The 26738-nt window shown below is 42.3% G+C and overlaps 1 protein-coding gene across 8 annotated transcripts in view; it reads right to left on the bottom strand.

Moving 5' to 3' along the window:
• Positions 1 to 1118: 1118 nt before the first annotated feature.
• Positions 1119 to 26738, bottom strand: part of RCBTB1 (RCC1 and BTB domain containing protein 1) — a 59268-nt gene continuing 33648 nt past the window's right edge. For 5 of the 8 annotated variants that reach the window (XM_061434635.1, XM_061434633.1, XM_061434636.1 and 2 more), the window contains 7 exons: positions 24565 to 24672; positions 23944 to 24086; positions 22772 to 22962; positions 18598 to 18724; positions 15829 to 15980; positions 10795 to 10925; positions 1119 to 3396 (listed from right to left, as the gene is read on the bottom strand). In XM_061434635.1, coding sequence (XP_061290619.1) covers positions 3256 to 3396; positions 10795 to 10925; positions 15829 to 15980; positions 18598 to 18724; positions 22772 to 22962; positions 23944 to 24086; positions 24565 to 24672 — 993 coding nt within the window. In that variant the 3' untranslated portion in view covers positions 1119 to 3255. Of the gene's footprint in view, positions 3397 to 10785; positions 10926 to 15828; positions 15981 to 18597; positions 18725 to 22710; positions 22963 to 23943; positions 24087 to 24564; positions 24673 to 26738 lie in introns of those variants that run through there. The other 3 variants (XM_061434634.1, XM_061434638.1, XM_061434640.1) reach the window with 3 other exon arrangements.

Consider the following 26738-nt stretch of genomic DNA (forward strand, 5'->3'; position numbering starts at 1 on the left):
GCCAACACTGCTGCCTGAGGAGCCCTGGATTATTTTTTCCATTCTGACCAAACGAGCTTGCTTACGGTAACGTTCTGAAAGGCGTGTTAGCCCCCACCTCTAAGCCGTTGCTTGGGCCGCTCACCTGTTTTGGAAATGGGCTAAAAGGACAGTGTGTGTGCCCCCGTGCCGCACCAACAGGGCCTTCAGAACGAGTACTTCTCACACTAACCTGACGGGGTTTCTTCTCAATGACTTACGAGAAGCTGTTTCTAAATGTTACGGTGTTTACTCCTAAATCTCGCTCTTCTCTCCTAACAATTTTCACATTCCTTGAGGACAGGGACTATGTCTCACCCCTCATTTATTAGTCCCCCAAAGGATCCGGATATATTAATATTTTTTCGCTGTGATGGCTCAACTGTAGTGTCTTTCAGCAGGAATAAAGCTAGAGCCTATTTTCTGGGGTTGGGGCATAGCTGAGACACAGCATGCTCGTGGTGAAGCTGAAAGTCACTCAGTTGTGTCCGACTCTTTGCGACCCCAGGGACTGTAGCCAGACCAGATTCCTCTGTCCATGGGGATTCTCCAGGCAAGAATACTGGAGTGGGTTGCCATTTCCTTCTCCAGGGGATGTTCCTGACCGAAGGATCGAACCCGGGTCTCCTGCACTGCAGGCAGATGCTTTACCCTTTGAGCCACCAGGAAAATGCTCACAGTGGTACCTGCTTTTAGCCTAATATCCAAGAATCAGAGTACTGCTTTTTTAAAAATTTTTCATTGCAAAATACACATTACCGTATTAACCATGGTTAAGTTCAGCAGCATTAAGTCATTCACATTGTTGTGTACCATCTGCGCACAGGACACTTTTTATCTTACGAAACTGAAACTCTGAACCTATTATGTAATCACCCCTCGGACCCCTTCCCCCAGCCCCTGGCAACAACCATCTACCTTGACTGCTCGAGGGATCTCATGTAAGTGGGATCATAAAGGGCTTGTCATTTTGTGACTGGCTTATTTCACTGAGCATAACACCCTCAAAGTTCATCCAAGGGGCAGCATGTGTCAGAATTTCTTTCCTTTTTAAGGCTGCATATTATTGATTTTTGAGAGGGAAAAGATAACTCTAGATGCCCATTTTAACAGACTGCTTTATTTATTAACATGTCACTCTAAACACTGCATAAATACAACCTGTATAACTAGAGTATCAAATGTTCCAGTAAGAAGTTCAAGAGTATATTTTAGGGCTATTTTAAGAAATACAAATATTTCGGCTTTCATAATTATGTCTGATGAAGAAAACAACTCAAAGAATAGTTTTTATCTCCTGACGTGATTAACAAAACCAGGTAGAAAAATAAGAGAGCATAATTAAAAAAAAAACACATACACACAAGTACTTTCTGAAGGACTTTTTCCTGTTCTCTTCACTGAATACATACTCATACAAATAACTCAGTAATCTGAGAAGTGGTTCTTCACCTATTAGGAACTCGGCAAATATTTGTTGAATGAATGAACTATCTATGGAAATGGATATACTACGTTAATTTGTGCTTTTGTTTAAGTGTTTTTTTTCAAGTAAGAGCAATAGTAAACACACTGAAGTTCTTGCTTTGCCCAGATAACCTATGAGAGTGACTGTTATAAATACTACCCATCATGGCTAATAATCAAATTAATGTACATTTCTCGACCTAGTAAGAAAATTCTATCATGCTGCAGTAATAATCCTAATGTAGTAACTCACTGGGCTTTGATCACTTGCAACACGGTCAAGGAAAGGGGGCTGGGATTTCTGGGCTTGTGTTTATTGCCCCCATCAATGAATTCCCATCTTTGGGCCCTCCCCTGCCAACACACACAGAAACTTTGCTAACAACAGTAGCTGCAGCATCTCTTCACCCTCTTGTTCATTTGAGTCTGAAAATGTATCTAGTCTCAATTCAGATGGGAGACCTTCCAAACAGCAAACAGTTCACCAGGGGAGCTTCCACAGAGAGAAATGAGTCTGTTGGCCAGAGAGAAAAACAAAGGCTTGCTCTCCAAGCAAGCTCCACAGACACGTGAAGCAAGCTGCAAAGACACACACTGAACACTCTTACTCCCAGAGCCACGTTTCATAACCAGACCACCCGCCCCTAATTCAGATCCTTCTTCAAAGTCAAGTTGTGCTAAATATTATACCTAACACGACCAAAAGGAAAGTCAAATGTGAAAGCTGGTGAAATTTCAAATAAGCAAAATGTATGGTGGTATTTGGCACAGATAAAAACCAATCAAAACAAACTCTGTTAAGTCCTGTAAGAAACTTGGGTTTAAGAACTACTTATTTGAGTCAGACATAGCAAATCTGATGATTCAGCAACCATGATTTAGGAAGCAAGAGAATGAGGAATATATCACTATTATCCTCTTACATGATTAGCATTTATAGGGGAAAAGGTGGGGGCATTTAAATTTGGGTTCTCAAATTTAACCTTAATAAAACACTGTTAGAAGTGGAGACTCTGATTTATAAAATATTCACCTTCACCCAAGTGAAGTTTCTTCCATTATTAATTTTTCATAGATAGTTCTACATTACTACTCTTGCATGTACTTAAGCCTTAAGAGAAACCCTGACTAACTGAGAAATTCGTCTTTGTGTAATTACCATTTCAATAGGTTTATATTAAATTGAATATCATTTTGAAGTTAAAAAAAGTCATCAATGATGCAAAAACACAAACAAAACCTCAAACGATCTTAACTATCCCTTCAAAGTGAGGCCACAGACCTGGTAACTAATGCAGCTCTCAGCCAAGTCCCAAGTCAGCACCTTTCATTCTGGGGGGGGAGGGCGGGGGGGCCTCTACGCCTCTCACAATTCGTGCACTATCCCAACTCCTGGGAGCAAAAGGGCTGCCGATACATGAGCCAGGAGAGTTGCCACAAACGTCCGCTTCCAACTTTAGAAGTTCCTCTAATCAAAAACAAACAAAAACAAAAAAACAACCAACCAGCAAAACTTTCACCCCTTTACAATGTCCCAGCCAAATGTTAAGGTCACATTCAAAATACACACATCTGGAAATAGTTTAAAATGGGTTTAGGAAGAGCCGTGCACTCTTCACATATCCCTACACAGAGAACTGTATCCCAATGTGAGCAAGACATGTGATGGTTTGTTATTTTTTACCTGCAGAATTACATCCCTCATAGAGCACAAACGACACGCCTTCACCAGCCCCAGAGCACTCACACAAAACCCAGCAGTCTTGGGCTTCAGTTCTTAAAGGCTCCACATTTACTGGCTTTAGCAATGAATTCCTTTAGGAGAGGGCCATCCATTTGCCAAAATGCTGCAGTCTGTGTGACTTCTGTCAAATGATTGATGCAAAACTTAAAGCAGAATTCTTCTAAATCCTGGACACACACAACAAAAATAAAAACAAGAAGAGGCCTTTTTTTAATTAACTTTGATTGAATTCCTTCTCTCCAGATCCCTCACCCCAAAGCTCTCACCCTCCCCTAGAAGAGATTTGAGGCCAGAAACCTCATACTAGGCAAACACATGACCACAGGTACAAGGCAGAAAAAATACCAACTGTTTTCTCATCACACAGTAAAAGCAATGGTTCCCTTACTCAGGTCTGACTCTTCAAAACACACACACAGTTGTGGGATGTAGGGCTGCAGTTTCTTCACAATTATCACATAATCCAGTCACTCGAAGACATGGTTTTAAAAAGTTGAAAGCAACTTAAGTCCATATAATATGTTTTACTACATTCAAGCATCAGGGAAAAGCATTAAGATGTGGGTCATTTGGTTCAAGGGAAGAAAAGACTTTTCAAAAACAGAAAAATGATGAAATGATCAACCTAAAGTGACACATTAAAAATAAAAATTCTAAAAAAACAATAAAAATTCCAAAGACCTTAAAATCACTTTCATGCTCTCCTATATAAAAATGTCTTCATTTTTAAAGCCACAAGGAGTAATACACTATAATTCCCACCACACTAATTTCTCAGATGGTCAATCAGAGGAGAAGGGTCACCAGCTACCAACATTCACAGCGCAAGTCTCACACACAAGTGGCAAACTGAGAGTTTAAGAGCCAACTTGTGCCTGTGCTAAGACATGCTTTCACCCCAGCAAAATGCTACTGTGACCTTGTTCCTTCAAACGTTGGAACATACATTTATTACATCAACTAGGTAACCTGGAACGTGCACAAAGGTGAAGTCTGACAGCTCGCTTTCTGTAACCTGGCCAGCAATACTGAAGGTCAATATTCAGGGTTCTACCAGACCAGGATCCCAACAACAGTTAAACTGTAGGGTCTTGGCTTCCTGCATCCCAGCTCCCACCAAATGAGAATATCAGGCAGGGTGGGGGAAGGGCTGCTTTCCACACAGAAATGCCCCTTTCAGAGCCCTGCAAACAAATGCTTCCTCATTCTACGAGTCTCTCTGTCCCTTGCTGAAAGAAGCACCCTCTCCAGTCATATAACCAGGAAGAGAGAAACCACATCTGAAGTCTCTCAGACAGCTGCTGCCAGAGTTCTATTCTCAGATAATTGAAAACACATTTAGATTGTTAGCGCAGTCTCTGGATCCATGGCTTTGTTTTGTTTTGTTTTGAAGTAAGAGACTCCTGGTGAGCTAAATGGACAGCTGAATGCCCTACAACATAAAACATTCTCTCTCATATTGTTATTCAGGAAAAAGCACTACTCCTGGTATTATAACTCAGTGGTTAATAAACAGCTCTAGGGACTAAATTACATCCCATAGAAAGATGAAAGTCACATTTTAATTTATCAAAAATACATAACTAGTTTAATTATCTACATATATCTGAGAAAGAAGGACCCAGTCACAGCATAAAAAGTCCTTCAAACCATGTCATGTATCAGATATGGATCTTTAGGTATTTAAATTTTAATTATACAATTTCAAGTTCAAAGGTGAAATTAAATTCTGACACTGCAAAACCGTACCACTTCTCAGCCTGGATGGAGGGGAGTTTGGGGGAGATGGATACGTGTGCACGTATGGCTGAGTCCCGTCACTGTCCGCCTGAAACCATCCCAGCATCTCTTGTTACTCGGCTATTTGTTGTTGCTGTTCAGTCACTAAGTTGTGTCCAACTCTCTGCAACCCCATGAACTGCAGCACGCTAGGCTATTCTGTTCTTCATATCTCCTGGAGTTTGCTCAAATTCACATCCACTGAGTCGGTGATGCCATCTAACCATGTCATCCTCTGCCACTCCCTTCTACTATTACCCCATACAAAATAAAAAGTCAAAAAAAAAAAAAAAACTTAACCACTCCTGTATCTGCTAATTTGGAATTAAAGATATTTGTAGTATAATGAAAAAGCCAGTTTATTCAGTTTATTAATTGTATAGATTACCTGGGGTATAAACTGTTAAGAACTTTTTTATATAGCACAGGCATACAAAGTGAAAAGTGTTAGTTGCTCAGTTATGTCTAGCTCTTTGCAACCTCATGAACTGTAGCCCACCAGGCTCCTCTGTGCATGGAATTCTCCAGGCCAGAATACTGGAGTGGGTAGCCAATCCCTTCTCCAAGGGATCTTCCAGACCCAGGGATCAAACCTGGGTCCCCCACAATGCAGGCATTCTTTACCATCTGAGCCACCAGGGAAGCCCCAGGTATACAAATGGGGCTTCTAAATTGTCAGTTCACAACTCTATGAAAATAGTTTTATCAAATTGCTTTGTCTTCCCCTCCATTTAGTTTGGTGAGATTTCTCAGTGCAGTTGATCCTTGAACGACATGGGAGTTAACCCAAGTATAATTTATAGTTGGCCCTCCATATTTGCAGATTCAGCCAACCACAGATCTAACAGTACTGTAGTATTTACTATTGAAAAATATCCATGTATAAGTAGACCCATGCAGTTCAAACCCACGTTGATCAAGGGTCAACCGCATTCAACAAATGTTTAATAGTTTCAAACACCGAAAGGCTAACTAAAGAATACAGCCGCTGCTGCTAAGTCGCTTCAATCATGTCCGACTCTGTGCGACCCCATAGATGGCAGCCCACCAGGCTTCCCCATCCCTGGGATTCTTCAGGCAAGAACACTGGAGTGGGTTGCCATTTCCTTCTCCAATGCATGAAAGTGAAAAGTGAAAGTGAAGTCGCTCAGTCGTGTCTGACTCCTAGCAACCCCATGGACTGCAGCCCACCAGGTTCCTCCGTCCATGGGATTTTCCAGGCAAGAGTACTGGAGTGGGGTGCCATTGCCTTCTCCAAAGAATACTGAAAGTAATCTAAATCTGAGTTGTCTAAATAACTAATTAAACTGTGGTTAAGGCAGATCTTCGGAAAAGGAAGCGCTGAACGCACTTGAACAGAGGAATTAAAATCTGCATGTTCACTTCCATGAACCAGAGAGCTGCACAGTCAAGCAGATTCAATCAGCAACCTGAGCCCGTGTGCTGCTGATGGTGATATGTGAATTAGAAAAATTAGAAAAATGCCCTTCTGAGAACTCTTAAATAGTATAAGAACCTACATGATTTGTTCAGCTCAATATGCAAATGATCAGATCTTCAATTACCTAGGGGAAAAAATGCAACTCTTACCCAACTAATAAGTCAACTATAATAGGACTGCTGGACTTAAAAAAAAAAAAAAATTCTAAGAAGGACAAGGAGTATTTGGCCAGGAGGTAAGAAAAGTTCCTAAGCACCTTCTCAAGCCTATGGAATATGAAAGTGGGCAAGGGTGTAAATTCAAGGAATCTCATAATATGGTAGTCTTGGTGTTTCAGAAGCAAAGTCCATGTTTATGACTGTCTGTGGTGGAATTATTATAAAGCGATTCTGAAGCAGATCAAATAGCAGATTTGTTCTAATTAGGAAGGAAGATCTACATTTATAAATTCATTCTCAATCTTTAAACATCGCATTATTCCAATCACTGTACACACTCTGAAAATAACTTGGTTTTTCTTTCCACAGATTTTCTTTAGTAACAAAACATGGAAGATCGACAGTCTTAAAACCCACATTTTAAAATGATGTTGCAGCTTTCAGTGGAGTTATTATCCAGTGTTAACAGCCCAAGGCTAAAATACATGAGTGCTAAGACATTTTGCAGAAGGACTACTCTGCCAGGGTGATATTTTTCAACAGCACATACTAACTGCACTACAGGATCCAAGGTTGACTGACTCCAGGGATTTGGACAAACCACATACACGGAGGGTTGACTGTAAATTATACACCTTTAACCCCTGCACTGTTCAAGAATCAACTGTACATCAAGTACAAAAACATTCCATATCAAAGTGGGTTTTCATTTTCTTTTTTAGAAAGTGTTTCAGTGTCTCACCATATTGGAAAAAATTTTTAAAAAGCAGAGACATCACTTTGCTGACAAAGGTCTGTAGAGTCAAAGCTACGGTTTTGCCAGTAGTCATGTATGGATGTGCAAGTTGGACCATAAAGAAGGCTGAGGGCCGAAGAATTGATGCTTTGGAACTGTGGTGTTGGAGAAGACTCTTGAGAATCTCTTCGACTGCAAGGAGATCAAACCAGTCAATCCTAAAGAAAATTAACTCTGAATATTCACTGGAAGGACTGATGCTGAAGCTCCAATACTTTGGGCATCTGATGCGAAGAGCCAACTCATTGGAGGAGACCCTGATGCTGGGAAAGACTGAGGGCAGGAGGAGAAGGGGACGACAGAGGATGAGATAGCTGGATGGCATCACCGACTCGATGGACAAGAGTTTGAGCGAAGTCTGAGAGATAGTGAAGGACAGGGAAGGCTGGCAAGCTGCAGTCCATGAGGTCACAAAGAGTCGGACATGATTGAGTGACTGAACATACACTCAAAAAATATTCTGTAGTCTACTGATCACAAAAAATGTTTAATTAACCTCCTAAGAAAAGAAGTAAATGCTGACCATCTGGCATTAGCACTAAGTTTTAAAAAAATCATGTCCCCAAATCAATTCTGTAATTAGATTCTTGGCTCATATTTATTTCTACCCACCAAAAGCAAAATTTTAAGACATAGCTGCTCAGAAAGTAGTATTTTCTGGAAAGTTCTCTAATCTGATTAAACAAACAAACAAAACACTCCCCAACTGTTTCTTCTAATGTTCAACCAGACACAGAAAACAAAAATTTCCTGAAAAGAAACAGTATAAATAGAAGCATTTCAAAATGTTTATACCTAAAACATGATCAGGACTATCACGAGACAATGTTTTATACACATTTTCTCCCCTGATATCAACACTCATTCAGGTTTGTACTATAGGAATATGTAAGTCTTCTTTCTCTAAGTCCTTCTTTACTTTTTAAAAATTTGCAGAAAATTTGACAATGCATCTATAAGGGTTCCACAACAATTAGCTTACTTTCAAAAATCTTCACAACTATTGAGTCAATCAATATATTTTTGTTCTTTTAACATATGTACATTTGCTTCAAAATTCTCTTGTCAAAAGGAAGCATGGAGGAACCACAGTAATTTTTATAGAAAAAAGAAGAAATATGAGAGGCAGGGAGTCTCCACCCTCCCATTTTCACAGAATGAAAGAAAAGTCACATAGGGTCCCTAAGCTGAATCACTGAAAATAACAGATTTTGCAGCTAATTTCCAATCTGCCTTAGCAGCAGCTTCCAATCAACTAACAGATATAGTAAGTGGGCTTCATTTTTATATTCTAAATGTATATATTTCTACATTCTACAGTATTAAGGTAATAAAACGTAAAGGTACATTAGTCAATTATATAACTCCCAACAGAATAAAAAATAATTCAACCTAAAAAGAAGGCTTTTTGCCTTCTATTTTCTAATTTCTCTACATTGAATACATAAAATTTACAGGATTATGAGTTATTGTTTAACAATTTTTTTTAAAGTACAACTTTATGGTGACATGTTTCAAATACATTCATTCGTTCACTTAACTCAGCATGTACTTCTGAGTGCCAACTACACGCCCGCAATGGGACAGACTCTGGTGACGCATGTTTGTGGTCTCAAACAAGGGACAGCTTCTAATGTACTTTATATCAGAAAAGTGAAAACCAGTGAAGGAAATGACCTGGCCTGGGTAGGCATAAGGCATCTTCCATAAACTTTCTGGGATAGATTTTAGCTGAAGGTGAGAAAGAACTTTCCAGCAACGAGAGTCGAGTTGCTGCCCCAGTGGTCCTGGCTCCCAGGTGGCGCTAGTGGTGAAGAATCTGCCTGCTAATGCAGGTTAGACAAAAGATACGCGGGTTGGATCCTTGGGTGGGGAAGATCCCCTGGAGGAGGGCATGGCAACCCACTCCAGTATTCTTGCCTGGAGAATCCCATGGACAGAGGAGCCTGGGGCTACAGTCCATGGCGTCGCACAGAATCGGACACAATGGAAGCAACGCAGCACAGTACAGGTGGTCCTGACTGGTTTTGGTCAGCAAGCTCCTTATCCCAAGAACACAGACCTCATGAGCACTGAGAAGGAGTATGGAGAGACACAGAAGGTTCAAAGTCAATCGCCAAAAGAAGTGAAAAGTCATGGACCAATTTAAAATTGTATCACTGGGAGGAAATAAAATCTGAAGAAACAGCGTTGCTAATAGAGATGTTCATGATGACAAAGAAAGGGTAGGAAAAAAACTAGACATCCATTTCCTATTAGAAATGATTTACTTTGATCATCATCCCATCTGTTGAAAAGGCCACAGAGAAAATCAGCTATATCTGACCTCATCAAATATTTATAATCATAATATAGTCTGAAATAAAAATAGGATGCATTTTGAAAACCCAAGACATAATGGTCCATTTTGATCCCCAAATGCAGCAAAGATGCAGTCTGTCCTCCAACACATCTCCAAGGCCGCAGCTGCAGATCTTTGCATGAGTCTGGTAAATTCTCTGACACCAGGTGATCTCCCTGGTCACACGATGATAAAACGAAAGACTGACTGTGTCATTTCGGGTGCAAACCTTAGCTAGACACCTCAACCAAAGCTACTGCTCTTTGACTTTTATTCTCCATGAAGACATGAAACCAACCATCTCAGCCTTCAGTTCCCTAATTATCCTTAATGCATCCTTTCCGTGTTCACTCAGTTCAAAAACTGGCCACCCATGTGCTGGGCACAAGGCACACAGATGAACGGGATACAGCTCCTGTGCAGAGGGAGCTGACATTCTGATGGTACCATGGCTCTTCACTTCCAGAAAATGCACACAAAGAACCGCAGGCTCCCAAAGCCCATTCACTCAGGGACTCTCCAGAGATCCATCAATCAATCCCGTATAAAAAACCACCAAACAAAAAGGAGTCCAGAGCAGGCTCTTCATCCATGAATAACCGTGAGTGACAATTAGATGATGACAGAACTTCAGAGCAAACACAGGGATAAATCACAGGGCAGCCCTGGCTTATGACAGGGCAACGGTGGGGCAAAAGCACAGTGGGTCCTGAGAAAAAATGTATTACGCTCGCCTGGAGAAATACTTGAAATATCACATGCCGTCTGCTAGTCCCATGAGATGTGGCTCTTTATATTCCAACCTGCAGTGGGGCTGCTGGGACTCCAGTTTCCTATCTCAGGTAGAAACAGGAGAAACAACCATTTTTGAAGCTGTGAACAGAGAATAAAGCAAGCCAGATTCCATTTTTTTAGGGGTCAGTCCATTCAGTGATTCCCCAAACAGAAATGAAGTCACTCATCATGTTCCTTGTCCCATGAGAAAAAAAGGGGGGAAGGTGCCCCCGGGGAGTTATGGGCGGCGTGTTTGCGCGCGCTGGTTTACGTTACCTCTGCGTCGTATCTGACTGCAGCGGAGAACAGTGAGAAGGCGTTCTCCACGGTGATTCCTCGCTTGATGAGATGCTGACAAAGTTTCTTCAGCCTGTTTTCGCAGTAGGATGTCGCCAAGTCCAGAAGACCTGAAAGTAAAGTATGGGATGCTTAATGGAGCTCATAATAGTTTCCAACCATCTACAGCCATTTCCTTTTGGTGAAGAGAGTTATACAGATAAGTCAGCAGGAGCTTCTTAGGGAACAGTACTCTCAATCTTACTAAATAAATTCTCTTTCAAAGTTCGTCCCTTCCCCACCTCCCAAACACAGCTCTCCTATACTCCATTTATACAATTTCTTCTATAGTACAAAGGAAGAGGAAAAAATCGAATTGTCCCGTGTTTCCAAAATGATACGCTTAATTCATTAGCAACTTACACCTGAGGATTAAAAGAGTAAAATAAGACCACAGTCATAAATTAACTGTGTCCATATAGGTAACTGTGATATTTATATATACTTTCTGAATTTTTTTTTAATTGAAGTACAGTTGACTTACAATGTTGTGTTAATTTCTGCTGCACAGCAAAGCGACTCGTTATCCACTTATATACTCTACCATGCTGTTACTCAGTTGCTCAGTTGTGTCCGACTCTTCACGACCTCATGGACTGCAGCATGCCAGGCTTCCCTGTCCATCACCATCTCCCGGAGCATATCATGAGACAAATGCATATTCCCTGTGAGGGACAGGGAAGCTTGGCATGCTGCAGTCCATGGGGTTGTAAACAATCTGACACGACTTGGTGACTGAACAACATATTCTCTTTTACATTCTTTTCCATTATGATTTATCCCAGGACATCGAATATGGTTCCGCGTGCTATACAGTAGGATGTTGTTTATCCATCCTGTATGTAATGGCAAACCACTTCAGTATTCTTGCCTTGAGAACCCCATGAACAGTATGAAAAGGCAAAATGATAGGATACTGAAAGAGGAACTCCCCAGGTCAGTAGGTGCCCAATATGCTACTGGAGATCAGTGGAGAAATAACTCCAGAAAGAATGAAGGGATGGAGCCAAAGCAAAAACAATACCCAGATGTGGATGTGACTGGTGATAGAAGCAAGGTCCGATGCTGTAAAGAGCAATATTGCATAGGAACCTGGAATGTCAGGTCCATGAATCAAGGCAAATTGGAAGTGGTTAAACAGGAGATGGCAAGAGTGAATGTTGACATTCTAGGAATCAGCGAACTGAAATGGACTGGAATGGGTGAATTTAACTCAGATGACCATTATATCTACTACTGTGGGCAGGAATCCCTCAGAAGAAATGGAGTGGCCGTCATGGTCAACAAAGAGAGTCCGAAATGCAGTACTTGGATGCAATCTCAAAAACGACAGAATGATCTCAGTTTGTTTCCAAGGCAAACCATTCAATATCACAGTAATCCAAGTCTATGCCCCAACCAGTAATGCTGAAGAAGCTGAAGTTTAACGGTTCTATGAAGACCTACAAGACCTTTTAGAACTAACACCCAAAAAAGATGTCCTTTTCATTATAGGGGACTGGAATGCAAAAGTAAGAAGTCAAGAAACACCTGGAGTAACAGGCAAATTTGGCCTTGGAATATGGAATGAAGCAGGGCAAAGACTAATAGAGTTTTGCCAAGAAAATGCGCTGGTCATAACAAACACCCTCTTCCAACAACACAAGAGAAGACTCTACACATGGACATCACCAGATAGTCAACACAGAAATCAGACTGATTATATTCTTTGCAGCCAAAGATGGAGAAGCTCTATACAGTCAGCAAAAACAAGACCAGGAGCTGACTGTGGCTCAGACCATGAACTCCTTATTGCCAAATTCAGACTTAAATTGAAGAAACTAGGGAAAACCACTAGACCATTCAGGTATGACCTAAATCAAATCCCTTATGATTATACAGTGGAAGTGAGAAATAGATTTAAGGGCCTAGATCTGATAGACAGAGTGCCTGATGAACTATGGAATGAGGTTCGTGACATTGTACAGGAGACAGGGAGCAAGACCATCCCCATGGAAAAGAAATGCAAAAAAGCAAAATGGCTGTCTGGGGAGGCCTTACAAATAGCTGTGAAAAGAAGAGAAGTGAAAAGCAAAGGAGAAAAGGAAAGATATAAACATCTGAATGCAGAGTTCCAAAGAATAGCAAGAAGAGATAAGAAAGCCTTCTTCAGCGATCAATGCAAAGAAATAGAGGAAAACAACAGAATGGGAAACACTAGGGATCTCTTCAAGAAAATCAGAGATACCAAAGGAACATTTCATGCAAAGATGGGCTCGATAAAGGACAGAAATGGTATGGACCTAACAGAAGCAGAAGATACTAAGAAGAGATGGCAAGAATACACAGAAGAACTGTACAAAAAAGATCTTCACGACCCAGATAATCTCGATGGTGTGATCACTGACCTAGAGCCAGACATCCTGGAATGTGAAGTCAAGTGGGCCTTAGAAAGCATTACTACGAACAAAGCTAGTGGAGGTGATGGAATTCCAGCTGAGCTATTCCAAATCCTGAAAGATGATGCTGTGAAAGTGCTGCACTCAATATGCCAGCAAATCTGGAAAACTCAGCAGTGGCCACAGGACTGGAAGAGGTCAGTTTTCATTCCAATCCCAAAGAAAGGCAATGCCAAAGAATGCTCAAACTACCGCACAATTGCACTCATCTCACACGCTAGTAAAGTAATGCTCAAAATTCTCCAAGCCAGGCTTCAGCAATATGTGAACCGTGAACTTCCTGATGTTCAAGCTGGTTTTAGAAAAGGCAGAGGAACCAGAGATCAAATTGCCAACATCCGATGGATCATGGAAAAAGCAAGACAGTTTCAGAAAAGCATCTATTTCTGCTTTGTTGACTATGCCAAAGCCTTTGACTGTGTGGATCACAATAAACTGTGGAAAATTCTGAAAGAGATGGGAATACCAGATCACCTGATCTGCCTCTTGAGAAATTTGTATGCAGGTCAGGAAGCAACAGTTAGAACTGGACATGGAACAACAGACTGGTTCCAAATAGGAAAAGGAGTACATCAACGCTGTATATTGTCACCCTGTTTATTTAACTTCTATGCAGAGTACATCATGAGAAACGCTGGACTGGAAGAAAAACAAGCTGGAATCAAGACTTCTGGGAGAAATATCAATAACCTCAGATATGCAGATGACACCACCCTTATGGCAGACAGTGAAGAAGAACTAAAAAGCCTCGTGATGAAAGTCAAAGTGGAGAGTGAAAAAGTTGGCTTAAAGCTCAACATTCAGAAAACGAAGATCATGGCATCTGGCCCCATCACTTCATTGGAAATAGATAGGGAAACAGTGGAAACAGTGTCAGACTTTATTTTTTGGGGCTCAAAATCACTGCAGATGGTAACTGCAGCCATGAAATTAAAAGACGCTTACTCCTTGGAAGGAAAGTTATGACCAACCTAGATAGCATATTCAAAAGCAGAGACATTACTTTGCCAACAAGGTTTGTCTAGTCAAGGCTATGGTTTTTCCTGTGGTCATATATGGATGTGAGAGTTGGACTGTGAAGAAGGCTGAGCACCGAAGAATTGATGCTTTCGAACTGTGGTGTCGGAGAAGACTCTTGAGAGTCCCTTGGACTGCAAGGAGATCCACCCAGTCCATCCTGGAGGAGATCAGCCCTGGGATTTCTTTGGAAGGAATGATGCTAAAGCTGAAACTCCAGTACTCTGGCCATCTCATGCGAAGAGTTGACTCATTGGAAAGACTCTGATGCTGGGAGGGATTGGGGGCAGGAGGAGAAGGGGACGACAGAGGATGAGATGGCTGGATGGCATCACTGACTCGATGGACATGAGTCTCAGTGAACTCCGGGAGTTGGTGATGGACAGAGAGGCCTGGCGTGCTGCGATTCATGGGGTCGCAAAGAGTCGGACACAACTGAGTGACTGATCTGATCTGACCAACCCCAAACCGGAAGTTTATCTCTCACCCAAATTCAATACTATTTCTAAAGGCATTTACTTTAAATCGTTCTTTAAAAGCATGTTAAAAACCAATAAATCTGAAACCTTTTACCTTTCAATACTATCAGAAAATTAAGATCATGCCATCTGGTCCCATCACTTCATGGCAAATAGATGGGGAAACAATGGAAACAGTGACAGACTTTATTTTGGGGGCTCAAAAATCACTGCAGATGGTGACTGCAGCCATGAAATTAAAAGACATTTGCTCCTTGGAAGAAAAGTTATGATCAACCTAGACAACATATTAAAAAGCAGAGACATTCCTTTGTCAACAAAGGTCCATCTAGTCAAAGCTATAGCTTTTCCAGGAGTCACGTATGGATGTGAGAATTGGACTATAAAGAGAGCTGAGCACCAAAGAACTGATGCTTTTGAACTGTGGTGTTGGAGGAGACTCTTGAGAGTCCCCTGGACTGCAAGGAGATCCAATCAGTCCATCCTAAAGGAAATCAGTCCTGAATATTCATTGGAAGGACTGATACTGAATCTGAAGCTCCAATACTTTGGCCACCTGACACGAAGAACTGATTCACTGGAAAAGACCCTGATGCTGGGAAAGATTGAAGGCAGGAGGAGAAGGGGACAATAGAGGATGAGATAGTTGGATGGCATCACCGACTCGATGGACATGAGTTTGAGTAAACTCCGGGAGTTGGTGATGGACAGGGAGGCCTGGTGTGCTGCAGTCCGTAGGATCGCAAGAGTCGGACATGACTGAGCAACTAACTGAACTATAAGAGTATGGGAAGCTCGCTCAGTTGTGTCTGACTCTTTGCAACCCCATGGACTATACAGTCCATGAAGTTCTCCAGGCCAGAATACCGAAGTGGGTAGCCTTTCCCTTCTCCAGAGGATCTTCCCAACCCAGGAATCGAACCCAGGTCTCCCGCATTGCAGGCCGATTCTTTACCAGCTGAGTCACAAGGTGAGCCCAGTAAGAGTTGGGAGACATGTTTTTGACCCTGTGCCGTGGCCAGTCCCAGCGCGGCTGGTACCTATGGCGTCCTCCGGGGGCAGGTCCACTGCGTCCGTGTAGAGGTACTGGAGAAAGGCACGGTACACGGCGTAGGAGAACTGCTCTATCTCTATCACCTCCTTCATGTCCTCATTCCAGTAAGACTGGAACATGGATCGAAAGTGCTCACACCTGAAACACAACAGCAAAACTCACCTGCTTAAGGCGGTGGGAGCAAGCATGAACAAGTATTACAGGGATGGTTACTCTATTTGAGTAGTACATTCATTCCACGTACAAAAACCAAAATATATTCCACATGCAAGGGTTTTTATATTCACCTTTTACATACACTCACTTTCATTCTTTAAGGTATTGCCTAGTAAAACAGTAAGAACTATACATAGCCTCAAAGTAGCCAGCGCTTCAACAAGTACCACTGTTTGCATCTGACAGACCTCATTCAGATTAAGGCTTTTGCTTACCTGTTTTGTTTAAAAGATGTTATACAGAAGGGCATTTCAAACAATGAAATTCAAAAGAAATTCAAAAGTGACTGTTCAAACTTTTGATATGTATCTGCTGCTGCTAACTGCTGCTAAGTCGATTCAGTCATGTCCGACTCTGTGCAACCCCATAGACGGCAGCCCACCAGGCTCCCCCGTCCCTGGGATTCTCCAGGCAAGAACACTGGAGTGGGTTGCCATTTCCTTCTCCAATGCATCAAAGTCAAAAGTGAAAGTGAAGTCACTCAGTCATGTCCAACTCTTCATGACCCCATGGACTGCAGCCTACCAGGCTCCTCTGCCTGTGGGATTTTCCAGGCAAGAGTACTGGAGTGGGTTGCCATTGCCTTCTCCGTGATATGTATCAATACCACTCAAATGATTCAGTGTTTGTATGTTACCAGCACATTCTTGCAATCACCATTTTTGTAATCGGCACATTCTTAAAATGGTTTTAAAAGTTAACTGGATTATGTTCAAAAGGATTTTTATTCCATTACCGTACATGACAACTTTCCTTCTTTTCTGACTCATCCTCAAAACAGCCACCATCCCAACTTTGTTCCTTTTCTTTCATCTGCTCCCCTTCTTCTTCCAAGCCTGTTACCAATTTATTTGTGACACTCACTAGGATAGTCACATATTTGAACAAAAACTAAACAGGTCTTTTTGTATTGTATTTACATGTACAGATACACCTAAATGAGGAACTGATTTCTGAATATTTGATTTTCTTAAAGTATAACATACTTCATGATTTTTTTTTTAATCATCTTTTCAAATCCTTTTTAAAATGAGTTACAGTAGAAAAACACAAATATATGTTCAATATCCATTCAGAATACTGAAAGAATGGCTCCACTTACAAAGGAAATTACCTCATCTGGGAGGGAAAAAGTTACAGTTGTCTAGGCAAGGGTTCTGGAGAAGGCAATGGCACCCCACTCCAGTACTCTTGCCTGGAAAATCCCATGGATGGAGGGGCCTGGTAGGCTGCAGTCCATGCGGTCGCTAAGAGTCGGACACGACTGAGCGACTTCACTTTCACTTTTCACTTTCATGCTTTGGAGAAGGAAATGGCAACCCACTCCAGTGTTCTTGCCTGGAGAATCCCAGGGACGGGGGAGCCTGGTGGGCTGCTGTCTATGGGGTCACACAGAGTCAGACACGACTGAAGTGACTTAGCAGCAGCAGGCAAGGGTTAATAGATGAACTCAGTCAGAACACTATGCAGGAAAATCCGACGGGCTGACCACAGGTCTTCAGACAGAAACAATTCCCCTTCACCTTTTCAATTACTACTTTGGTGTAGACACTTACTCCTTTAAAGCAATGAATGACATAGCATTTTAGTTCCCTAAAAACACGTTATTTTGTAAATAGATGTTAAACTAAATTTTGAAAAAAGACTCGTAAATGGCCAGTTTAACTCTCAATGGTCAGATTTTATGTGCCTCTCTCTCGAATGGCAGCCTCAGTGAGCAATCATCCAGTTATTAATTAATACAAAGTTCCCTCACATTTATACAAAGAACTCCTGCCATGTACCATATTTAGAGAACATTTCTTCAACTGGGAATTAGTTGTCTCTCAGGACCAGAAAGTCCAGTATTCCTAAGTTTTCTGCTTGTGGAAAATGAAGTTTTAACTGCTGCTGCTGCTGCTAAGTTGCTTCAGTCGTGTCTGACTCTGTGCGACCACATAAGACGGCAGCCCACCAGGCTCCCACGTCCCTGGGATTCTCCAGGCAAGAACACTGGAGTGGATTGCCATTTCCTTCTCCAATGTATGAAAGTGAAAAGTGAGAGTGAAGTCGCTCAGTCATGTCTGACTCTGTGACCCCATGGACTGTAGCCCACCAGGCTCCTCTGTGCATGGGATTTTCCAGGCAAGAGTGCTGGAGTGGGGTGCCACTGCCTTCTCTGGAAGTTTTAACTAAAAGAAGACATATACACTTTTCACTGATGGGCCTTTGTATTTTCTTAAAGCTATATACAATTTTTTTGATGGAAATAATTATGTATGAGCTACTTCATTTAACAAACAATACAGAAAAATACTCCCACATTATGCTTTTTCTAAAAGGCGCATGAGTGTACACGTGCGCACACACACACACACAAACATACACGCAAAACTTTTCAATAACGAGTGGACTGATACTACATGCAAAATTATTAAGTGTGCTGTTTCACTCTACTCCCAAGATTAGTTCTTATTAGTCTCCATTGTGTGGGATAACAAGGAAATGGAGACTGCAAAAGAGTAAGGTTACTGATGACTCTAAACTCAGGAGAAAATACCTGATTTTCAAAACAGCTTTATGGACATGGATGTATTTCCCATCAATTCGAAACTTCAGATCGGCAGTTTCTGGACTGTCAAATTCTTTCTTCAGTGACTCTGCAACTGTTAGAAAGTCTTCATGCTCTGAAGGAAGCAAGCACATTAACACAGGTGCTCAAGCTTTGAAAGACTTCACAAAGATACTGACTAGCACGATGGATAATTCCATTAGATTTTTCTCAGAAGAGTTCACCCCTTACTCGACAAATCAACTTTCCAGTATTAAAATCAATGTCATAGAAATTAAATTAAATTTCATAGGCTAACAGGGAGACAAAAAATTCCAGGGGCCGTCATCAGCACTGAATGAAGGTACTGCAGACACAGGAGATAGCTTTTGATGTCCCCGAGATGAGAAGGTCTCAGCAGCTGGTGATACCCAAATGTCGCTAAGTGTATGCTGCTGCTGCTGCTGCTAAGTCGCTTCAGTCGTGTTCGACTCTGTGCGACCCCATAGACGGCAGCCCACCAGGCTCCCCTGTCCCTGGGATTCTCCAGGCAAGAACACTGGAGTGGGTTGCCATTTCCTTCTCCAATGCATGAAAGTGAAAAGTGAAAGTGAAGCTGCTCAGTTGTATCCGACTCTAAGCGACCCCATGGACTGTAGCCCACCAGGCTCCTCCGTCCATGGGATTTTCCAGGCAAGAGTACTGGAGTGGGGTGCCATTGCCTTCTAAACTATAAGAAAAAAAATGTATATTTGGATTCTGTAAAGCAATTATCCTTCAATAAAAAAATAAATTAATTAAAAGAAAAAGTATATTTGGAAAGGCCAAAAACCGGTCTTCCAAACTAAGCTAGACATTAAAAATGTGTATTCTGCGGACTTCCCTGGTCCAGAAGTTAAGACTTCACCTTCTAGCTCAGGGGGTGTGGGTCTGATCCCTAGTCGGGAAACTAAAATCAAAAAACAGAACAAAACAAAACAAAACATAAAACTGAAACACTGTTGTAACAAATTCAATCAAGACTTTAAAAACATGGTCCACATAAAAAAAAAATCTTTTTGAAAAGAAAAGGTTATAGATTGTCATTTTACCTAAACTCTTCTCTCGAAAGTTTGAGTAGTGTTCATCTAAGGGTGAGAATTGATCAGTTTTCCTCCACTGAAGCACTTTTGGACACCTCTGCTCTGCTTTTAGGGTAGTTTCAAGGAGTTGGTAAATTCAATTCAAGGAGTCCTAAGAAACACATTCCTCACTTGAGTGGTCACGCTAGAGCAGTGTTCCTTCCCAGGGTGACCCTTTTCCCTCCCTACCTGGCATCTAAACATCGTTCTTAACATTAAAAATCAATGCAGCACAAACAATAATCCTCACACACTATCTGAAAGCAGAGCAAATTTACTTAGTAGGAATGTGTACTTAAGAGGAGTGGCAAAAAAAAAAAAAAAAAAGAGGAGTGGCTTTACTAAACCGTGGTCACACTGCCTGATAAAAAGGTGCAAGGACATTTAATTCTTACATGTAAGTAGAACTGTGTTATCATGAAAACTAAAGGCGTGTGTACAAACTCATGCAACACTTTCTTGTGCTTTACATGTGTGAACAAAGGAAAAGAGGAGAAGCAGCTGGCTAACAGGGAAACTTAAAAATTCCAGAGACCTTCACTGGCACTGCTGAATGAAGGTACTACTGAGGCAGGAGACCCATTTCCAATTCCCCAAAATGAGGACTTCCCCCAGGACGCAGCAGCTGCTGTCACCAGGGCAACTCTTACAGAGGGGCAACTGCTAAAAGCTAGGCTGAAACCTAACAACGAGCTTTCCATGAGCTCTGTTATCAGACTCTCCTAAGGAAATACCATTTGCCTAAGCCCTGTTACTCTAACCTACAGCCTCCCCTCCGACCCTGACGATGCAGAGCTCTCTTGGCTGTGGAGGAAAGATGGATATTCTTTCAAAAACCTGACCCTGTAATCTGAATCCCCAGTGAATGAAAAGATGGGAAATAACTAAGATGGGCAAAGAGTCCAAGAGCCTAGATTGTTACCCACCCTCCCCACCCAGAACACAGTTCTTCTCAGAGCCTCAACTCCTGCATCTCGTCCTAAGGGCTGGACCACCTTGGTTTCTGGCAACTAGTACCACCCTCCAGAGAAGAAACTGTTCTTCAGAGGTACCCATTCATCCTCTGACTTTCTTCCCAGCACTCTGCTGAGATCAGAAACTGTGAGTAAGCAAACACTTCTGACGTTTAGAGGGTGGACAGGAAAAGAGGTCACCTGGAGATATACTTAGTGACTGTACTTTTTCCAAACTTAATAGAAAATGGTAGGACATTTGGTCTGAAAAGAATGTCTTTTCAAGATGAGGATTTTAAGATGCAAGAACCCTTTCATAAACAGGTCCAGGTTAGGCAGGTATATGAGACTCTGAAAATGTGTACAGGTCTATACATATGTGTGAGTATGGCCAAGGAGTCCCGTCCTATGAACTAAATTTTCTCTAATCACAACATTCACTGCAAACAATCACTGAATTACAGTTAGAGAATCTGGAAAGGTTCCATTTCTTTAAGTTGAGCAGCAGCTTTACTTTTCCTAAACATCTTTCCCCATGACCACAAAGACTGGTCACCTGTTGATGGGACAGCCCCAGCTGCCTGACGCACCTGAGCTGGACGTGTATTACAAGACCTTCAGTATCAACTGCTGAGCAACCAAACCCCATGCTGTCACAGCTGTATTAATTTTCAAGCACAGGGTTTCCTGGCTCACTTTATTCCCTCTGCATTATAAACAAAAGAACAATTTAGAAAAAATACATTTAGAATACACTAAAAAAAAAAAAAAAAAAGAAATACACTGGCTAAAAGGTACAAAAAAGAAATAAAAAGAGACCAAGATTATCCTGCTAATGGCTACTCAGCTTGATGACAGCTTCACATTTTCGATCAACAACAGGCCCATGAAGGAAGACAGTATTCAGAAAAGGGACAGCTGACGTAACCAAAGATCACCCTGAATTCCACTATCCTTTTATTCTTTTTCAGGCCACACTGTGCAGCAGGTGGGATCTTAGTTCCTTGACTAGGGATCGAACCTGGGCCCCCTGCAGTGGGAGCACAGAGTCTTTAACTACCAGGTAAGTCCCCCACTATCCTTCATAATATCTCTCCTTAGCTCTCCTCCAAGGAAAAAAAAAGTTTGAGGTTGGTTGAAAGGAAAAAAGGAGAAAAAAAAGTGGAATTAACTCTACAAAGTTAACAAGTTCTTCATTTTTTTTTAAGTTCACGTTAAATTATATAATAAATTCAGTATTACAAAAGCACTTAAGAATATTTGTACACACTCAAATATTTGTACATGAATGTTCAAGACAACAGTATTCACAATAGCCAAAAAGTGGAAACCATCCAAATGTCCATCAACAGATAGATGACAAACTGTGGTCTATATATATAACACAACACTGCTGCTGTTGCTGCTGAGTCGCTTCAGTCGTGTCCGACTCTGTGCGACCCCATAGACGGCAGCCCACCAGGCTCCGCCGTCCCTGGGATTCTCCAGGCAAGAACACTGGAGTGGGTTGCCATGTCCTTCTCCTACTCAGTCATAAAAAGAAGCACTGACACGTATTATGTTACAACCTGGATGGGTCTCAAAAGCACTGAGTGAAAGAAGTCAGACACAAAAGGTTGTACATGGTAAGATTCCACTTAAGGCAAACATCCAGAACCGGTAAATCCATAGATACAAACAAAACAAAACAAACAAATTGGTAGCTGCCAGTGGTTGCGGGGGAGAAAGAATGGGGAGTGACTGCGTAATGGGTATAGGGGTTTCTTCTGAAGTGAGGAAATGCTGCAGAGCTTGATGTAAATGCTGGCTCAGCAACATGGTGAAGGCAGTAAATGCCTCTGAATTGTATACTTTAAAAATGGTTCATTTTTGTATGTGAATTTCACCTCAAACTGAAAACACCCAAGAGGAGGAAATAATAAATTCATATAATATTCCATAGCATTTTAATAAGCAGTATCATGCAAGTCTAATTTGGGGAAGGGTTTTAAAGCTAAAGGAGGATAAAGCATTCTGAAGCGGACGGAGCCCACAGCCAGCAGACGCACAGGCACAGCGCTCCGCTGACGGTGCCCTTCGTCCGGGCGGGCAGCCGGAGCTCTCTCTCACCCACAGACAGGAGGCGCCACGTGACGGCGGGCGTGGCGAAGCAGGCGAACACGTCGTCGGTGGAGGATAAGTGCGTGAGGTGCGGCAGGGTCACCGACTGGCCGCGGCACTGGCCCCACATGTACACATGGCCGCCCTGCGTCTTGGCGGCCGACGTGTGCGCCGAGTGGCAGGCCGCGATCTCTATCACCCTGGAGAGTTTTAAGAAAAACGCACGTTATGTTTGCTTCGCAGAAGCCCAAGCGCACCACACACGGTAAGTAAAAGTTTTGTGCTCCGAACATCTCAAAGAGCCCAGGATCCAGGAAAGTTAGCTGTCAGGTCATACGGACAAAACCAAAAGACTGGAGCAACAGCTCTGGGTTACACTCATCCTGGTGCCCCGTTCTCACCCAAAGCTCATTCTGAGTTAGGACAAGTAATGCATACTGTTGAGGAAAACCTGGGAAAACGGACTAGCAACCACAGTAGATGAGGAAAGTAGACACTGAAAAAAATGTCCTGGCAGTTCTGGGGGCTTACCCAGTAGCAAAAAATCCTGTATTCAATAAACCATTTCCTTACACATACAACTTTCCCCCAATCGGGGCTCAGAACACTCATTAGGCTGACTAAGCAGTGGTCCAGGGGTCATGGACTCTGAATATCCTAATCCAAAGGGACATCAAGCCAAACTTACTACATTTCTCTGCATGCTTCTTAAGTGGCGTCCCAGAATTAGAAGTCAACATCCTAAAGCTTTAGTGGGCAAGAACTCACAATATGGCTCAACAAACACTTAAGCATCTATTCCAGTAACACACATTAAATCAAATCAATATTAAAACAGATAATGGCCTTTCAAGGGCAGATTTTATTTATTTAAAAGTTTAGTTGGCTCAAAGGGAAAATAATAGGTTTTAAATTTCAACACAGTGACAGACCCTATTGGGAAGTCTGCAGGCAATACACCAAAATGCATGAATGCCTTTCGGTGGTTATGTCGGGTGGTCATCTGAGAAAGCTGCAAGAGAATCATGTCAACTTCACCTTCACGCTGACTGGTACAGCACTCTCGTTCACAATGAGAACGTTAACGAACGAAGAGCTACAAAGCCAAACACCAGCGCTCCAGCACACAGGCCCAAGTCCCCATGCACACACAATCCCAAGACATGGTACCGCCAAGTTACCTTTCTTTCTCCACCATGATGTGTGCTGGGCTTAGCAGGTTATTTTTATTGCCAGTTCCCAGCTGCCCATACGTGTTAGCTCCCCAGGCATAGAGCAAGCCCTCATCGGTTAGTGCTAGAGTATGTGCATAGCCGCAGACAATCTGCAAGTAAATTTACATGGTTACCATCAACAGGAGAACAGGAAGGGCAGGGGAAACATCTACTTAAAGATTACAGCCAGCTCCTGCAGAATGCCAATTCATCATCAGATGTGGACTGACATTCTCTGGAACATTAAAAAAGCATTAGAAAAGCCTATACCTGAGACTACTGGCTTTTTCCCAGTAGCTTTTCAAATTATCAAGACCAATGTGCCAGCACCATGGTCTTGCTTCTCCTCATGGGAATTTAGGGAGAATATAAATGTGGCAGATGAAGGCACAGGGTACTGTTCAACAAGTCTGGTTAAAAGAGTGAATCTCTGGGACTTCCCTATTGGTCCAATGATTGGGACTCCATGCTTCTATTACAGGAGGAACAAGTTCAATCCCTGGTCCGGGATCTAAATTCTCACAAATGTTCCAAGTCAGAGCAGGGAAGACAGACGGGGAGCAGCAGCTAGGAGCCCACCACACATACCTGGTTGACACACACACTGTGCAAAGCTGCCACTCTCACGGGGGTCAGCTGATTGCCATTGTTTCCCAAGCCGAGCTGACCATTGCCGTTGTAGCCCCAGCCATACACCTTAGAGAAAGGGGGAGAAGAGGGTTTTAAAACTGCTGGTAGGAGGAAAGAGATAAAAATGAAATCTGTCTAAACAAATGAGAGATTTCTTTCACTTCCAACACTCTTATTCTAGTGAATGAGGTCCTACCACTGATCTCCAAACAGATGTTTCAGTCATGGGGATGACAGAATCCGGCAGCTTCTACTCCAGAGCTTACTAGCTGGATAGCCTTGGGCGAGTCATTAATTCTTGCTTGCTACAAGAGGAACCTAAGGCTCATTAACAACTATTAATCACTGACTGTATTTCAGGATTTTTTGAGAAGTACTAGGAATTAAGTCTTTGGAAGCAGGTGAACAGGGGAGATGGACACACGCAATTCTTCTGCAGCCAGACAGCAAGTGCTGGGGTAGAGATATAATCAAGGCACTACAGGTAGAGAGGAGAAAGGACTTAGCCATAGGAAGAAAGTTAAGCAAAGATTTTTTTAGATAGCAGAAATCTGAGCAGGGTAGATGCTCAGATCTGGCTAAAGGGTAGATGCGGATGAAGGTATACCTTCATCCCAGGGAGAGGCAGGTTCAGGAGATAAGCAGGTGGGCTGGCTGGTCCCACCTTGGGTGGTGGTGGGGAAAAGACCAGAAGGAAAAGTAAAGGCCAAGGGACGAAGTGCCCAAACACAGACCAAGGAACGTGAAATGCATCCATGGATCTGCCACTGAAATATTCCAAAGCAGAGATAAACATGATTAAAGTTGTATTCTGGAGCTATCTTGCAGGCAGCAACATGAAGGGTGACTGTGGTGAGCAAGACCAGAGGCAGAAAGACCTCAAAGACATAAACTCATCTCCCATTGGCAGATAGTGAGCTCTGATGGGGGTCCAGCAAAGGCAGTGACGGCAGGACCACAGGAGAGGGGACAGAGGAAAGAGGTGTAAGGAGGAGACACAGGAGAATGTGGGGACCCCTCAGACACCTGCAGCAAGAGGGGTCACTCTGCTCAAATCTCTGCTTTGGAATATTTCAGTGGCAGATCCATGGATGCATTTCACGTTCCTTGGTCTGTGTTTGGGCCCTTCATCCCTTGGCCTTTACTTTTCCTTCTGGTCTTTTCCCCACCACCACCCAAGGTGGGTCCAGCCAGCCCACCTGCTTATCTCCTGAACCTGCCTCTCCCTCACTCTGCTCAAAGCAGCAGAGCCGGGCACAGGTCTGACAGTGACTGTTGAAGGCTGAGAACAGCCAGTGTGCAAAGGGTGAAGTCCTGGCCAGAACAGACAGAAGGCCTGGCTCAGATCAGAAACACGAGGTGTGGTGGCAACACACCCCAGGGCAACGCAGGGCAAATGGGCGTGGGTGAGGGCCTTCCACATCCCTGTGACAAGGGGAAAAGGAGACAAGGAGTTCAGGGTGCTAGCAAGAGATGGCCAAAAGCACATTTAGTGTTGGAAGTCTAACAGGTTTGAACCTTCTGGGGAGAAATTTGGCAAGAGCTATCAAAAAATGTACCCTATTTCTGGAAAATTATTCTATAGAAATACTTGTGTGTACAAAGATATACACACAAACAGTAACAGAGAAAATCAGTGCAACAGTGTTTTTAATAGCCAAATATGAAAAAAAAAAAAAAGTTGAAATGCCCATCAGAAGAGTTCTGGATATGGGTCATGGAAAACCAACATCCATACAAAGAAAATTAAGCAACTGTTATAATGGTTATAATGGAAGCAACTATAAATGGTCTGCCAATGGATCCAGGTAAAACATCTATGCTGTTAAAGCAGAAAAGGTGCAGACTGGCAGAGAAAAGCGGTAGGTAATTATACTCACCCATATGTAACTATTTATAGAGAAAGGTCCAAAAGGATATACATCAAGCCATTAAAAAACTGAGGGAAAGGCATTTACTTTTTATTTCATATGTCTTATTTGTTTTCCTTTGTTGAATTAATCACATAATAATTTTTAAATTTAATTTACTTTTAAAAATTAAAAAAGTTTTTCAAAAAATAAAGAAAGAAAGAAGTGGAAAATACTGGGATGGAGGATGTTAGATGACTATCCCAAGGAATTCAGAAGTCA

The sequence above is a fragment of the Bos javanicus genome, chromosome 12 (genome assembly GCF_032452875.1).
Source record: "Bos javanicus breed banteng chromosome 12, ARS-OSU_banteng_1.0, whole genome shotgun sequence".
Taxonomy (NCBI): Eukaryota; Metazoa; Chordata; class Mammalia; order Artiodactyla; family Bovidae; genus Bos; species Bos javanicus.